The sequence below is a fragment of the Populus alba genome, chromosome 18 (genome assembly GCF_005239225.2).
Source record: "Populus alba chromosome 18, ASM523922v2, whole genome shotgun sequence".
In the NCBI taxonomy this organism is placed as follows: domain Eukaryota; kingdom Viridiplantae; phylum Streptophyta; class Magnoliopsida; order Malpighiales; family Salicaceae; genus Populus; species Populus alba.
In genome coordinates this window covers 12,590,161-12,605,861 of record NC_133301.1, presented here as the reverse complement: position 1 = coordinate 12,605,861, position 15,701 = coordinate 12,590,161, and the positions used below count along the sequence as shown (strand labels likewise).

At 33.7% G+C, this 15,701-nt stretch overlaps 2 protein-coding genes and 1 pseudogene across 2 annotated transcripts; 2 read left to right on the top strand and 1 right to left on the bottom strand.

The window, feature by feature from the left end:
* Positions 1–755: 755 nt before the first annotated feature.
* Positions 756–5,024, top strand: LOC118034367 (transmembrane 9 superfamily member 9-like). Its single transcript, XM_073406185.1, is given in 8 exon segments — positions 756–1,332; positions 2,359–2,523; positions 2,617–2,727; positions 2,815–2,922; positions 3,010–3,122; positions 3,217–3,370; positions 3,480–3,578; positions 3,580–5,024. Coding segments are annotated over 8 exon segments (1,938 nt in total). The 5' UTR covers positions 756–1,203; the 3' UTR covers positions 4,639–5,024.
* A 22-nt stretch (positions 5,025–5,046) lies between these two features.
* Positions 5,047–6,583, bottom strand: LOC140954951 (aspartic proteinase CDR1-like; annotated as a pseudogene).
* Positions 6,584–8,193: 1,610 nt separating this feature from the next.
* LOC118034368 (APO protein 2, chloroplastic) lies at positions 8,194–12,911 on the top strand. The gene is made up of 5 exons (XM_035039639.2): positions 8,194–8,352; positions 8,444–8,598; positions 10,037–10,389; positions 11,077–11,906; positions 12,418–12,911. The coding sequence occupies exons 1-4, from the start codon at positions 8,205–8,207 to the stop codon at positions 11,903–11,905; spliced, it is 1,485 nt and encodes a 494-aa protein (XP_034895530.1). The 5' UTR covers positions 8,194–8,204; the 3' UTR covers position 11,906; positions 12,418–12,911.
* The last annotated feature ends 2,790 nt before the right edge of the window (positions 12,912–15,701 follow it).

Below are 15,701 nucleotides of genomic sequence, written 5' to 3'. Positions count from 1 at the left end.
GTAATATTAAAAATAGAAAGAAGAATTTCACTAGCATTGTATCAATAATGAAATGTAGCTTAATTAGTTAGGTTTTAGATTTGTTTTTTAGAAATTATCAGTTTAAGTCCCACAAATCTAAGGGCCACTGGAGACTTACATGATTGTTAACTTTAAGACCTATAGGATTAGTCGAGATACACATAAATTGATCCAAATATCCACGTTAATAAAAAAAAAAACATGAAAAAAAACAAAGTATCTTACTTGATGATAGTGTTTAGTATAATGGTAGCAGCTGTTTTTTAAAATATATTTTAATTGAAAAGATATTAAAATTAATTTAAAAATACCAATAGATTATTTTAAAAAAAATAAAAAATTATTAAAAAAAAAAAACAATCACACCACATATACAAACAACACCAATGTCTTGAAACAAAACACTATAGCTCTATTGATTATTAAAAATATAAAAAACAAGATCACCTTTAAATTTAATTTAGCTTAATTTGTGTATTTATTATGAAGATATTTTCTTATGCAATATATTCAACTCATAAATGATATTTGTTGGCACTCAGGGAGTGCTTATTTTTTGGTATAACCTGCTTTTTTAAAATACATTTCACAGTATTTTTTATTTGAAAAGATAAAAAAATATTAAGTTAATATATTTTTAAGAATTTTTCAATAATTTCAATATATTAATATAAAATATAAAAAACTTGAAATAATATATATTTTTAATTAAAAGATACTTAAAAAAAAAACTCAATCGTCCTACAAAATTCACACTTTATAATGAAAACAGGAGGGTAATCAACACTAATTTTTCTAAGAAAAACTAAAACAAATTACTATAAAATGAGAAAATAATAAGAAAGGACCCTCAATTTCCATGATACAATCAATCTCGACCTCACATCAAAAAGAAAAACAAGAACATGAACGATCAATAATAAGTAATCAATAGTTAATTAATCACCAACTAAAAAACATTAATTAATTCATCCATTTTGGTAACTGCAAAACAACAGAACAAAGCCCACGCACACAGACACCCATGTATCTCCTCCTCCACTACCGTTTCCATTTCTTGTGACCAAAGAAGAAAACAGAGGTGGAATAAAGAAAACTGAGAGAGAGAGATAGAGAAGGAAGCAGGTTAGCAGGAGATCTGATTTAGCTAGGTAGGTAGGTAGGTAGCTAGCAATAACAGCCATGGCGGGAGATTCTCTCGCGCTCAGATCAAGAATCTTTTTCATGAAGTTTTCTTTGCTTTCGCTGTTATTAGCCTATCAATCCCGGTCCTTCTATCTTCCTGGTGTCGCCCCTCAGGATTTCGTTACTGTAAGTTACTGTACACCTTACTTCACTTATTAAATACGCATGCATGCATGTAGAATTATGCTGATTTTGCAGAGAAATCGAAGATTTTGGGTTAGATCTTCTTGTTTTTCCCTTGATGGATTGTTACCGATTCTGTTGTTGTTTGCATGGGATTTTTTTTTTGTTTTTTCCCTTTCTTTTCTTTCTTTTTAATGTTTTTTTCTTGACCACTTTTGATTCTTGTTCTTTTGTGATTTTATGGGCTTCATTTTACCCTAGTTTTTTTTTTTTTTTTATAAAGGGAATGATTTGTAAATTTTTGTTTGTTTGTTTCCTTTTTTGAAAAAAAAATAAGATTGAGATTTTGCAATCTAGAAGTAAAAATAATGGGTTAATCATAGAAATCTGATTTTATAATGCAAATTTGGTAACTTAGAAGGTTGAAGTGATCTATTATGTGTTTAACTATGTTTTAGTGGATGGTGATTTGTCATCAATCACTTTGTTTTTATCTCTCTGAACTAAGTGAGATCAAATAGTTTTGCTGCAAATGTTGTTCTGTTGAATTTGGGACCTTGAATTTACCTGGTTTCCATATATATGTATAATGATCGTGTTGTTCGATCCAAGTGTTTGTGGTGTATGGAGAAGAGGGTGGGGTTGAGGGATGGAACTGAGAAAGTGTGGTATGTTCCTTGTTACCATCAAAGCCAAGTTCTCAAATATTGATTGTTATTTCAATGCTTGAATGTTTATGTACTTTTATACCCATCAACATTGCATTATGTGGTTTGTAAATGGCTAGTGGTGATGCTTCCAAGGTGAATGTCCTAGTGCTTGTGACATTAGTTACCCTCAATGAATTATGATGATAGGATTTTAATTCAGTCTTCTCATTGTGGAATGTCGATACATCAAGCATGGTCTCTTGCATAGTTTCTTCATATGCTTTGCATGTGTTTTCCATTTAATGAAGAAGAGCTCTATCTATTGTTGTTTTGACCTTTTTATGCCTGCCAAGTTCCAACATTTTGTTTACCATTACAGGGGGTTGAGTTAAAGTTGAAAGTAAATAAACTGACTTCTACAAAAACACAACTTCCATACTCATACTATTCCCTCCCATATTGTCCTCCAGATCGTATAGTTAACAGTGCAGAGAATCTTGGAGAAGTTCATCGTGGTGATCATATTGAAAACTCTCCTTATGTGGTAAGCTGTCTTAATATAGCTTGCTAGTCGGTTCTCTCTGCATATGTCCTTTCCTATGTCTACTGTGTAGTTGACATAAATGTTTTGTTGCAGTTTCAAATGAGAGAACCGCAACAGTGCCAAATTTTATGTTGTATAACCCTTGATGCAAAAACAACAAAACAATTCAAGGAAAAGATTGATGATGATTACCGGGTCAACATGTGAGTGCTAATTCCTTACACTCTTTGTTATGATTTTTATGTGAATAACATCTCTTGTGAATTTCTGGTAAATGCTACATGGAACATGATTTTGGATAATCTTTCACTTGTTGTGCCCATTCCAAGGTTTGATCAGGAAAATACGGTAGTGTATCAACATGGCTTCCAAGTTGGTCTTAAAGGGCAGTATGCTGGGGTAAGTTCTTACTCTGTCTAATCTGTTTTGATTATTATTATTGAATGCTGAATAGCGATTACTGAGGCAATTTATTTTTGTTTGCAGAGCAAAGATCAAAAACATTTTATCTACAATCACTTGACATTTACTGTCAAATTTCACAAAGACTCTCAGTTAAATTTAGCCAGGATTGTTGGGTTTGAGGTCAAACCATTCAGGTTATTCTCTCTGATTCTATGATTCTAAATTGCATTTTTCCTGTTAACTTCCCTTTGTCTGTGAAATGACAACCCGCTCTTTAAATGAATCCAGCATTAAACATGATTATGATGGTCAGTGGAAGAATGAGAATACACGCCTAACAACCTGTGATCCCCATGCAAGGCGTGCAGTTACTAGCTCTGAATTTCCTCAAGTGATTGAGGATAAGAAGGATGTGATATTTACATATGATGTTACATTTGAGGTCAGTCTTGTACTTTCATGTAAATAAATGACTTTTATTGGTTGCTTTTATGACTTTAGCTTATAGTTTTGCTTTTTACTGTTGGCACATGTCTTGTTTTACCCTGCAGGAAAGTGAAGTAAAGTGGGCTTCTCGATGGGATACCTATCTTTTGATGGCTGATGATCAAATTCATTGGTTCTCAATTGTCAATTCTTTAATAATTGTTTTTTTTTCTCTCGGGGATGGTGGCTATGATCATGTTGAGGACACTTTTTCAGGATATCTCCAAGTACAACCAACTGGAGACCCAAGAAGAAGCCCAAGAGGAGACAAGATGGAAATTGGTCCATGGGGATGCTTTCCAGCCTCCAACAAACTCAGACCTCCTCTGTGTCTATGCTGGGACATGGGTTCAGTTTTTTGGGATGATTCTTGTTACTATGATATTTGCTGCACTTGGTTTCCTTTCTCCATCGAATCGAGGTGGGTTGATGACAACCATGCTCCTTCTCTGGGTATTCATGGGTCTTTTTTCTGGATATGCATCAACTCGTCTTTATAAGATGTTCAAGGGAACAGAATGGAAGAAAATTACTTTGAAAACAGCTTTTATGTTTCCTGCAACAATCTTTGCCATATTCTTTGTCTTGAATGCTCTAATATGGGGAGAGAAATCATCTGGGGCAGTGCCGTTTGGAACCATGTTTGCTCTGGTATTCTTATGGTTTGGCATTTCAGTTCCACTTGTCTTTGCTGGTAGTTATATTGGTTTCAAGAAGCCTGCAATTAAGGATCCAGTGAAAACGAATAAGATCCCAAGGCAAATTCCAGGACAGGCCTGGTACATGAACCCAATTTTCTCTATTTTAATTGGAGGCATTCTTTCATTTGGAGCTGTCTTTATCGAGCTCTTCTTCATCCTTACATCAATATGGTTGCATCAGTTCTACTATATTTTTGGTTTTCTATTCATTTTCTTTGTCATTCTTATTGTCACTTGTGCTGAGATCACAATTATGCTTTGCTACTTCCAGCTGTGTAGTGAGGACTACCTTTGGTGGTGGAGGCCTTACCTGACATCAGGGTCCTCTGCAATTTACCTCTTCGTCTATGCTGCTTTCTACTTCTTCACGAAGCTTGATATTACAAAACCAATGTCTGGGATCTTATACTTTGGCTACATGTTGATTGCCTCGTATGCTTTCTTTGTGCTTACTGGCACAATTGGTTTCTATGCCTGCTTCTGGTTTACCAGGCTCATCTACTCATCAGTAAAGATTGATTAATTGTTTGGTGCAGCCTGAAAGGAATTGGCTTGTTTGTTTCTACACGATAAAGAGCAAATACCTCGTTTGGGACTTGGGATCATAATTAGGGGAAAAAGGTACATTCAGAATTACCATTTGGGTTAATTTTTTAGTCTTAAATCACAGGAAAATATCATTAGCATCTTAAACACAGGTTTGGCAGATCTAGTTATTTTTATAGTTTTTTCCTGGTTTGTCTTGATGTTTCCCTTTCTTGTGACATCTAGGGGGATTGTAAAGCAGCTACCCTGCACTCCCCATTCTAGAAATGAGAATCAATCCTTGTACTATCAGTGCTTATACCCACCTAACAAACTATTCCCTGATAAACTATCTACTTTCCACAATAAAATTTTCAAGCTTAATTTTTTGTTTTTAATTCACCATTTTGTTCTTTGCATGGCAATGGCTTTGTTATAATACACTACACTCATGATTGCCATTTTGTTTTGTTTGCCCACTTGTGCTTAAGAGTGTTACTACTATCATAACAAATATTCGATCATTGGACATTATAAGCCTCGAATGCCGAGAACTAAAAAGAAAAGAAAAGGAGACTCTGATTTCAATTCATGCTCTAGTCCTCAAGAAGCTCACAATCAATTCTTTGGAAGTACAACTTGTTTTGACCAATTCATAACCCATATTATAGTTCTGTTTGGCCATCATTCCAATGACGGATAAATTTTTGGAGTTGTCTTCATTGACAGCACTAGAACCTATGGCCAGACAAAATACTATTGGAGCTATGTGAAGAAACATGCTTTGGGTGTCGAGCACTAATTGTGCTCTATTCGTAAAATGGAAAGTTACTACCGGGAACCCACTAAGATCCTCCCTTACACTCCCAACATAGCACAGTTGGTTTGTCATGCCTCTGTACCGTTGTAACGTCTCTCTGAAGAGACTTTGAACTTGTTCACTAAGTGCATTATATGCATCTTGGGCTAGCCAAGTATATGCAGTTCCTGAATCAATGATCACTCCATTATCAACCATATCTGTCCTTCCAAAAATACAACGGTCTATCTCTAGCAGTTTACCTACTATACTGATTTCTTCTAGTGTTATGTAGTAGGGCCATAGCTGTTTTCTAAAGGTGCTGAATCACCTTCCATTATTACTCCATCATTTAAGGATAGCTGGTTGTAAGGATAATGAGGAACCATTATATTACCAACGCAGTAGGAGGATTGAGAACCTAATTGAGTTATTAAAGATGTCTCTATGCCAACTCCAAGTCCAAATACTCCATTGTATTGACCTTTATCAACTTCAAGATTTTGACCACACCCTAAAAGTACCCTCGGCACCACAATCTTCGTGTCGTCTATTGTCTCGAAGGTAAGTTGTTAAAAAACATAGATCCCGGTCGATCCAGGTCCTCGAACATATGTTATATTGTAAGTACATTCATTATAGGAGTTGCATTTGGAATAGTTACACCTATATCTCCTTATGACATGCTAGAATAAGTGAAAGATTTCCTGGGATCAAAAATTAAAATAGGTGATTTGCTTGAACAAGGACTGCAAGGAAGGCACTTGATCCATAGAAAATGACTACCACTGTCCATGATTGCAAGCTGTGGAAGTGGTGGATGACCAATCGAAAAATTTATGTAGAATAGTTCATTGGGCTGGCTAGGGAGAAGACTGTTTTGAATGTCGTGGTTATCTGAGACTAGCACCGACACCTGAACAAAACGAGCAACTGAAGTTTGTATAGCTCATTTTGCATGATCAACAATGGTGTCATTAGCATTATAACAAGGAGAAAAGATGGAGTCACGATGAATTAGTTTGGTGACCAGTCGCTTAGGTTTGGGGATAGTAGGTGCAAGTGCAACCATGGTGGTGCTCATGGTTAAGGTAAAATGACTTGTGAAAGCTACAAATAGGATTGCAATATCTATTGCTGCCATGGTGACCGTTCTTAGGTGATATGACTTAGGATTCTTTAACATTATTAGAAAGGAAGCTTGGGATGCAGGAGCTGTGGTAGGCCAAAAGATCAGAGTATAAAGAAAAAAAGATCATGGAGAAAGATGCAGGTTAGGTTAGTATTGGGAGAGGAACAAAATGAGAGTGAAAAAAATTTAAATCTCATGGATATTTTATAAAATATAGAGGAATAATATGAAATACAAGAAGCTTTTCTTATGCCATATATGCTCAAATCATTTTCTTACTATATCTGTGTAGTTAACACCTTTTTTCTTGCATCTTTTCTTAAGTTTCAAACCTTATATAACAAAATAAAAATAAATTCACTTATCATCTGGTATATAAGCTCTAGCCTTCAATACTTGAATGATAGCTAACATAATTTTTTCCCCAGTATGGTTTTACGTCTTTGCATTCACTTCATCTATGAGAGAGGGAGGCTCGCCCGACTCACCACATTTGCCAACGATCATGGATCAGAGCAACAACAATATTTGTTACCAGCAGGATCTGGTTTGCACGTAAAGCTTTTGAGCATGCATCAAGGCATTGATCATCACAATAACAACTACCAATATTAGACCTATTTCGGCATCTGATTTCTTTTGAATGGCTGAAACCTATAGAAATAAACAGATCACAGAATACATAAATAAATTGAGAATGTTTTCTTTAAAACTTGATTGATCACAAAGAACTCTGTATACAACTTTTCAATTGAAAAATATTGATAAGCAAAATTAATAATAATAGCATAACTAAATTATTTTTAGATTCTGAATAAATAAAATTAGGTCAAGGCAAATCATGCTAAATTAGATGGAATTCTTCTCTTAAATTTTCTAATTGGGTGTATTGGTGGTTTTTTTTTTAAAAAAAAATTTATCTTTTAATATTGATTTTTTTATTAAATTTTATCATTAGATATTGAGTTTATTGTGAATTATTTTTCATATTTTTTATTATATATTAAAATAAAAAAAATAATTAAACTAGTGAAGTCCATAACATGGATCATAGGTTTAATGGGTTGACTAGGATGAATCTGACCTATTTTTTTTCTTTGGATATATCCAGTAGGCAAGGTCACGTCAAGGAACCCATACAATTTAATTTAAATATCAGCTAAGCAAAGAATTGGGTCAAGATTTTTCAAATTTAATAATAATATTAAGAAATATCTTTGATTTTAGACAATGGTTTTTTACATTTCATTTTTTTTTTGTCTACACTATACTTGTAAAACAAAAAAAAAAATTATTGGGGAAAGAAAATGTGTATTGAATGTTCCTAGATTTTTAAACTCGAGTGATGAGTGAATTTATAATCATTAAAATCGTAAATTCTATAATTATAGTATTAAAAATAAAGATAAAAAGGGATATGATTATCAATTAATCTATTGGTATTTCAGTTTTGTTACTTTATCTGGACCATTAAATTTTAATCTGTAACCATTCACGAGCCCAGTCTAGCTCACATGAGTTATTTCAAGCTTCTCCACTGTATCGATCTGGCCCATGAAACTTTAATCTGGAGCTTAGCTATGAAATTGGACTCTTTTGGCCCATTTAAAGATCATCTTCATCTTCATCTCTCATGATAGATGTCTGCAGGAGAGAGCTTTGGCTAAGAGCTAGCCAGCAGTTCCTATTCTTTGTAGACAATGGCTTAAAGCACCCAACCTTTCTTCTGATTCTCGTCTCCCCCACCATAAAAATGATAATTACCTCTTCAGTTGCAACGTGTAAGTACACTTCTCTAGTTTCAAATTTTTAGAAAGTATTTTTGTTTTGTTTTTTGGTTTGAATTAAACTTGTTGGAAAACATGGTTTCAGGGAAAGACTGTGGGTCTTCTTCTAACTACCCTTTATGTGTCATGGCTTTGTATCATTCTAAATTGAGGGCTTCCTCTCTCAAAATGGAGCCTTTCACTGTTTCTTATGACCAGAGATCAGAGTTTCTCAAACTCAGTTACCTCCATTCTTTTCAGGTATACCATGAAGCTGTAATGACTAATTCATGCTTGTCTAATCTGGGTTTTCTTTATAAGTTATAGTCATTATGTACTTTACTGTATTGGGTTTCTTCTCTTCCATGAAACAAGAAAGCAAGTGAAATTTGATGATGTGTTTTATTCTCTTTGTATTGTTCGGTTAAATACTTTTTTATTTCATTAGGCTATTATGTTTGTTCTAGCTCATTGGTTTTCCATGCTAATTAGGAACATTTGTTTCACTTGTTTGAAATGTATGTGAAGAGGCTAGTCTTATGGTCTATTATACATGGCCTCTGATTTTATTTTTTTTAAGTTGTGTTTAGTGAGAGAAATGTGTTTGACTGCTTAGGAGTTCGACAACTCTAGGATCAGTTTAGGTATTGAAATTACTTTGTTGTAATCTTAGTTGTCACTCCCCTGATTCAGCTTTTGCGAGGTGTGGCTTTGTTTAGTTTTATTATTTCTTGTGAAAATCTGCACGATTGATTGCACTGTTGTTTACACTGCAAACAAAAGTGCTGCTTGAGAAAAGTAATGGTTTCATCTTCTGCAGTTAAAATTCTTACACATCAAAACGTTGCATGTTGACAAATATTTTTAATCTCTATTGATGGAAAAATGTGACCGTATTAGTTATGGGCCTTGGCAGCTTTGATGGGAAATTGGTTCATCAGTTGTGTGTTTTGGTGGATGAAATATGTGGACTGATGAATGTTTATGTCCATATGGATAATGTGATTGAAGCTTTATCAGTAAAGGCTACAGATGATGATTTTGATTGCACACATGCACCTAAGGTCCTGAGGAAATAAACTATCAATGAATATATCTCACCCAACTGACCGGTGAAATAGCTTAGATCAACTTGAAATGAGCCATCGGTAGTCATCAACACCATAAAGATTGACAATAAACAATATTATTTTGCTAGACAGTTTGGTGTGGAACTTTTTCAGGAAAATTGATATTTTTCTTAGTTAATTTTTTTTTTCAATTTTTTATTTTCCTATTTGTATTATTATGCTTTTCTAGTTTTTTTTTTTTTTTCCTATTTAAAGAGAATAGTTTTCCTAGTTTGTTTTTCATATTCAGTATTATGAGCTTTTTTTTTTTCTATATAAAAGGTTGTCATAGCCTTTTGACAAAGGAGACATGGATGAATAAAATTAAATGGTTTGAGAGTCTTCCATAGTTATGGTGTTCTTGGTCTTTGAGAATTTTGACTTATAACAAACCCTGTTATCCTTCGCTCCTGTCCGGGGCACAATTTTATATCAATTTTAGCCTTAAACAGTGTTTCTTGAGTATGATGTATACTTGACTTTCTAATCAGTCATCTTTATGGTCACTGTACAACTGAAGTGCCAAATTCTGTTTTTTGTTTGGTAATTTATCTCTTTCTGTTTAAAAGAATTTTCTTTTTTCTCTGCAGCATAGCAATGTGAAAGTTAGGCATTCATTAAATCCTAGAATAACACCAACAAGGTTGCATGAACCACACGCACTGGTTATTTCAAATGAACACCCTCAAAATGCTGATTTCCCTCGGAATTATTCGAGAAAGGAGAAGAAGCCCTTTCCGATACCCATAGTTGAGTTGAGACGAGCTGCAAGGGAGAGGCTCAAGAAGAGTAAAGGCCAACCTAAAGGACGGGTGCCACCTCCAAAGAAAGGGTTGATCGTTCGAAGCCTTTTACCACTTGCTTATGATGTGTTCAATGCAAGGATCACATTGATTAACAATCTCCGGAAACTGTTAAAAGTGGTTCCTGTGCATGCATGTGGGTAATTTTCTTCCTCTTCTCAGTCTCTGAAAACAATGGCTCTTGGTTACAATCTTGCAATCCAATCAAATCATTATTTGCAGAAAAATGGTTATTTTAAGTGAACGTTATGTCTTGCTCTCCCATGCACAATTTTAGCCATGTTGGCTAATCTTGTGTATGGCTAAAAAATTCTGTTTACGCATTCTGTTCCTTCCATAAACTTCTGGCCCCACCATGCTAAAGAAATATATAAGGTTCGTGTGTCATATGTTGTCTCTGTTGTTCCTTTTATAGATGACTGCATCTAAAGGAGATTTTATTGCTTGTCAATTCTCAATGTGCACAGAAGTTGATCTGGCAGTGACAATTGAGAAATAAATGATATAAAGAGATAAAAGGGAATTGTATATTGTACTTGTGTTTGGAGTTTTAGCATGGATATGAAGCATCTTGAATTTTGTGCTTTGCAGGCAAATGGTAATAGTGAATTTTGATTAGTTATTTTGTTACTACATCCAATTTGTTGGTAAATTAACTTTGTGAAACAAAGAAACTCTTATCTCTATTGTGCATATATGCATTGAAGTTAGTTGGATAAAGGATCATCATACGTCAGAATTCAACCTTTTTGGTGAATATGGCTTTACCTTTCTTCTCATGGTTTGAAGGTTACTATATTATAGTGGCTACTATATACCTCTTGCAGGTGGTGTGAGGAACTCCATGTGGGACCTGAAGGACATCCATTCAAGTCGTGTAAAGGCAAACATGCTTCCCTCCGCAATGGCCTTCATCAGTGGACAAATGCAGCCATTGAAGATGTACTTGTGCCAGTAGAAGCCTACCACCTTTATGACCGCCTTGGAAAACGAATTACTCATGAGGAGAGATTTTCAATCCCCCAAATTCCTGCAGTAATGGAGCTCTGTATCCAAGCTGGAGTTCACATTCCTGAATATCCAACAAAAAGGAGGAGAAAACCAATTATTCGCATCGGAAAAAGGGAATTTGCTGATGCAGATGAAAGTGATCTGCCAGACCTTCTAGAGGTTCCTCTAAAGCCATTATTAATCGAAATATCCATCTCAGAAGCAGTAGCCCCAGCTAATGAAGAAGAAAAAACCTTGCTTGCTGAGGAAACACTACAAGCATGGGAAAAGATGAGGAAAGGAGCCAAGAGGTTAATGCAGATGTACCGTGTGAGAGCTTGTGGATATTGCCCAGAGGTACATGTGGGACCTAGTGGGCATAAGGCACAGAACTGTGGGGCCCACAAGCACCAACAACGGAATGGACAGCATGGTTGGCAGTCTGCAGTGCTCGATGACTTGATACCGCCAAGATATGTGTGGCATGTTCCTGATGTGGTTGGGCTGCCATTGCGAAGGGAGCTGAGGAACTTCTACGGACAAGCTCCTGCTGTTGTGGAAATATGCGTTCAGGCTGGTGCTGCTGTACCAGACCAATACAAATCAACCATGAGATTGGATATTGGAATCCCTTCCAGTGTTAAAGAAGCTGAAATGGCTGTTTAAGGTATTTTTCTCTTAACTCTTTTAAGTAGCAAAGTGCAAGTAAAATATTTGAAGGAAATACCACGCGTAGATTCTTTCGGGAAATGGAAACAGTTTTCTTGAGTTTGGCCATTGGCTCTCGCAAACTATCTCTGATTCTTTTCAATGGTCAAAATTACTATTGCTTTACAAACTCTATGCACTGCTACACGAACCATGGATGGCAAGGACACGTTATGTCCAACACTAATAATTGTTGAGCAAGAAATAATGAAGTCCAGCAATATGTCATATATGTTGGGTGACATTGTAAGCAAGACTGAGCATCCTTCTCTAACATCGGAACTTTTCTATTGCTAGTTTTCACACAGAAATCGTCTGTTATAATGGGTAAATGCTACTTGTGCACGCTGAAATTTTCAACTAAACAGTCTCTCCATATCCATTTACCCTTTCCTTTCGCATCCTTTTTATTTTTTACCACCCTCTGTGTCCTTTCCTCTTTCAATTTCTAAAACTTGCAACATTCACAGCAAATCACCAAGCGGAAGTTAAAGCTTTCACAAGCCAAAAGCAAGAAAAAAGAAAAGAAACCAACAAAGATTTTCAAGAGAAACATGGCAGGGTCAGATCAAGCAGCACAGCATTCAACAGAGGTGCTTCACCAACGTCGCAAACTGTCTCTGTGTCCAATGAAAATGGCCATTAGTGGTGTTGCTCTTGTCTCTGAACTCGAAGAAGCAGCCTGAAGCCTCTGCATTAGCTGTTGCCAAAGTCACAGCTGGTGTCGCTGACCCAGCTAACACTCGTCCCCACAACTAGATTACTCAACATCTACGTACTTTAACATCTAGATCTTTTGTTGTTGTTCCTTCAATTTTTTTCCTTTTTCTTCCAAGTTATTTTTGTTGTTTTGCTATGTGTCGTCTTGATTTTGTTTTTTCAATCCTTGAATGGACTCGTATAATTCAGAGAAAAAAAAAAAAACCCTGCAGGTCTACAATTATACTATTATCTTGTTTGTGAATGCACTCTCTAAATTTGTGTTATGCTTTCTTTCATTTGGCAGTAGTTTCTTGTAATAACAAGGTAGTTTTTCCAGATGCATTGTGTGTAAATGATCTGGTTCGACCTTTAGTATATAAAAATCAATGAAAATGTTATTTGTAGAACAATAAAATTGCGCCCAAAAAGAGAGTTTTTATCCTACTGTAAAATAATTTTAGCACGATTGGAATTCCATTTCTTATCCAAGACTGAGGCTTATAAAGTCCCTGTCGCATATAGTGATGAAGAATTTTGCCTGCATCTAATTTTAAAAAATATTTTTTTATTTATAAATATATTAAAATATTATTTTTAATTTTTTAGTTTTAACATTAATATATCAAAATTATTGAAAAGAATTAAAAAAACATTAATTCAATACGTAGTGATCCGAATACAATCTAAGTTGGTGTTAAGGATTGCGGTTGGATCATGTTTTTTTAAAAAAATTTGAATTTATTTAGTTTTGAATTAATTTTTGTATGTTTGTTGGATCATTTTGATATGTTAATGTCAACAAAAAAATTTAAGATAAATAAAATATTATTTTAATATATTTTTAAGCAAAAAATACTATAAAAAATAATTTTTATCACACTCTCAAACAAATACTTAGGGGGTATTTGAAATTGTGATTGGACTGTTTTTTTTTTTTTTTTAATTTTTTGATTTTTTTTTTTCAAATTAATTTTTTTATATTTTTAGATTGTTTTGATGTATTGATAAATTTTTAAAAAATTTTATTTTAATGCATTTTTAAACAAAAAGACATTTAAAAAGTAATCTCTACCATATTCTTAGGTTGTAAATCTACTCTACTTGATATCACTTAGACTGTGTTTCAGAGTGTGGTAATAGTTATTTTTAAAAGTATTTTTTGTTCAGAAATATATGAAAATAATATTTTTTATATTAATATATCGAAATATTAAAAAAACACAAAAATCTTTTAATTTCAAATAAAAAAAAAAAAAATTATAAAACACGATTTCTATAGCAAAATCAAACAACCCTTACTAGCTTTTGGTCATTTGGCTATTATTTTGAATTTTGGTTATATTTTCCTATTTGATTTTGATTTCAGTCAAATCAAGTAAAAAAAATTAATTACATAAAAAAATTCAAAAAAATTATTAATTAAAATAATGAGAAAAAAATAAAAATAAAAATAAAAAATAAATTAGAGGGCAACAACAAATTTTTTACTAGAGGGTGAGATAAAAAAAGAAAAATTAAATTTAACAAAAGAACAAAAAAAATCAAAATAATAAAGTCCAAATTAAATATACACATCATAAATTTAGATTGAATGATGAAATAAAAAATCCAATAAAATCTTTACAAAAAAGCCAAGAAACACAAAGTAAAAATTTAAGGAATGAGGATTGAATTAAAATAATAATAATACATGATAAATTAGGATTATGATTGAAGAATGTAATTGAAAATAAATAAAAAATTTACAAATGGGCCAATAAAAAAAATAAAAATTAAAAGAATAAGAATTAGTTGAAATACTAACAATAAAGAAAATAAAACTATGATTTTTTGGAGGAAAAAAATTATCAACAAAGATTAGGAGTGAGCAAAAAAACTGAAAAACCGACTAAACCGGAAAAACTAGAAAAAAAATAACATAAAAAACCAAACCGTGAGAAAAAACCGATTCAACTGATTATAATTTTGAAAAAACTGACCGGTTCAGTGTGGTTTTGATTTTATAAGCCTGAAGCAGAAAAATCCAAAAAAAAACCGAGCCAAACCGGAAAACCAAGTCAACCTGAAAAACCAAGTCAAACTAGTTTTTCTCCTAAAAACCAAATCAAACCGAAATTAGTTGGTTTGAACCGGTTTTGGTTTTTTTTAAAAAAATTCAATTTAATTATTCTTTTATAAATAAAAATTGAATCAAATAAAAAATATTCATCCTAACAAAGATAAATTGTACTGTCATTATTGACACGGGTTGTACTAACAAGAATGAACCCGAAAATGCACTTGAGATCTTGACCCAGCGGTTGAAGGGACTTGTTCCCTTCCTCTGCATCCTGGGTTCAAACCTCACCGTGCACACCTGTCACCCCCGCGGTGCCTTACATGCTCATTGGGTTTGCAAGATGTTCAGTGAGCCGTGGGATTAGTCGTGGTGCACGCAAGCTGGCCCGGACACTCATGTAAATAAATAAATAAAAAAAAGAATGAACCCGAAAATGCTTCAATGACACCAAAGTAACATTTTTAATCACTAGAAAGCATTACATCAACGCCTCCTATGCGTCATAAATCTTTTTTATTTAAATAATAATTAATCTATAAAAAAGTCTGTACTCGCATGTTCCCATTTAGGCCTTGTTTGTTTCCAGGAATTCACTTTCCTGAAAACCATTTTCCAATGTTTGGCAATACATGGAAAGTGAGTCAAAGGAAATGTAATTCCAGTCAAAGGAAAATGTTAAGTTTAACATAAGGAAAGTGTTTTCCGCTTTTAATTCTCGGAAAACACTTTCCTGACGTGGGCCAGTGTTGCGTTGTCTTGTTTTTTCTGTAACTGTTCATGTTAATTGCATTGTTCAATGAATAGTGCAATTAACATGAACAGTGTATTGCATACATTGTTCACTAAAAATAGTGAACAGTGCAGGTTTAGTGCACTGTTCACTGCCTGCGGGGACTTTTTTTTTTTTTTTTTTCAAGTGTGTTATTTTTTTAACATTTTAAAAAAAATAGTTTAGAGTGAATTTTATACCTTAATATTTTATCCAATTTTATT

Excerpts from the sequence above, each read along its gene's own strand:
- LOC118034368 (XM_035039639.2), top strand. The coding sequence starts at position 8,205 with ATGATAGATGTCTGCAGGAGAGAGCTTTGGCTAAGAGCTAGCCAGCAG. Across the intron at positions 8,599-10,036 it reads GTTACCTCCATTCTTTTCAG|CATAGCAATGTGAAAGTTAG; the intron begins GTATACCATGAA and ends TTTTCTCTGCAG. Across the intron at positions 10,390-11,076 it reads GTTCCTGTGCATGCATGTGG|GTGGTGTGAGGAACTCCATG; the intron begins GTAATTTTCTTC and ends TACCTCTTGCAG.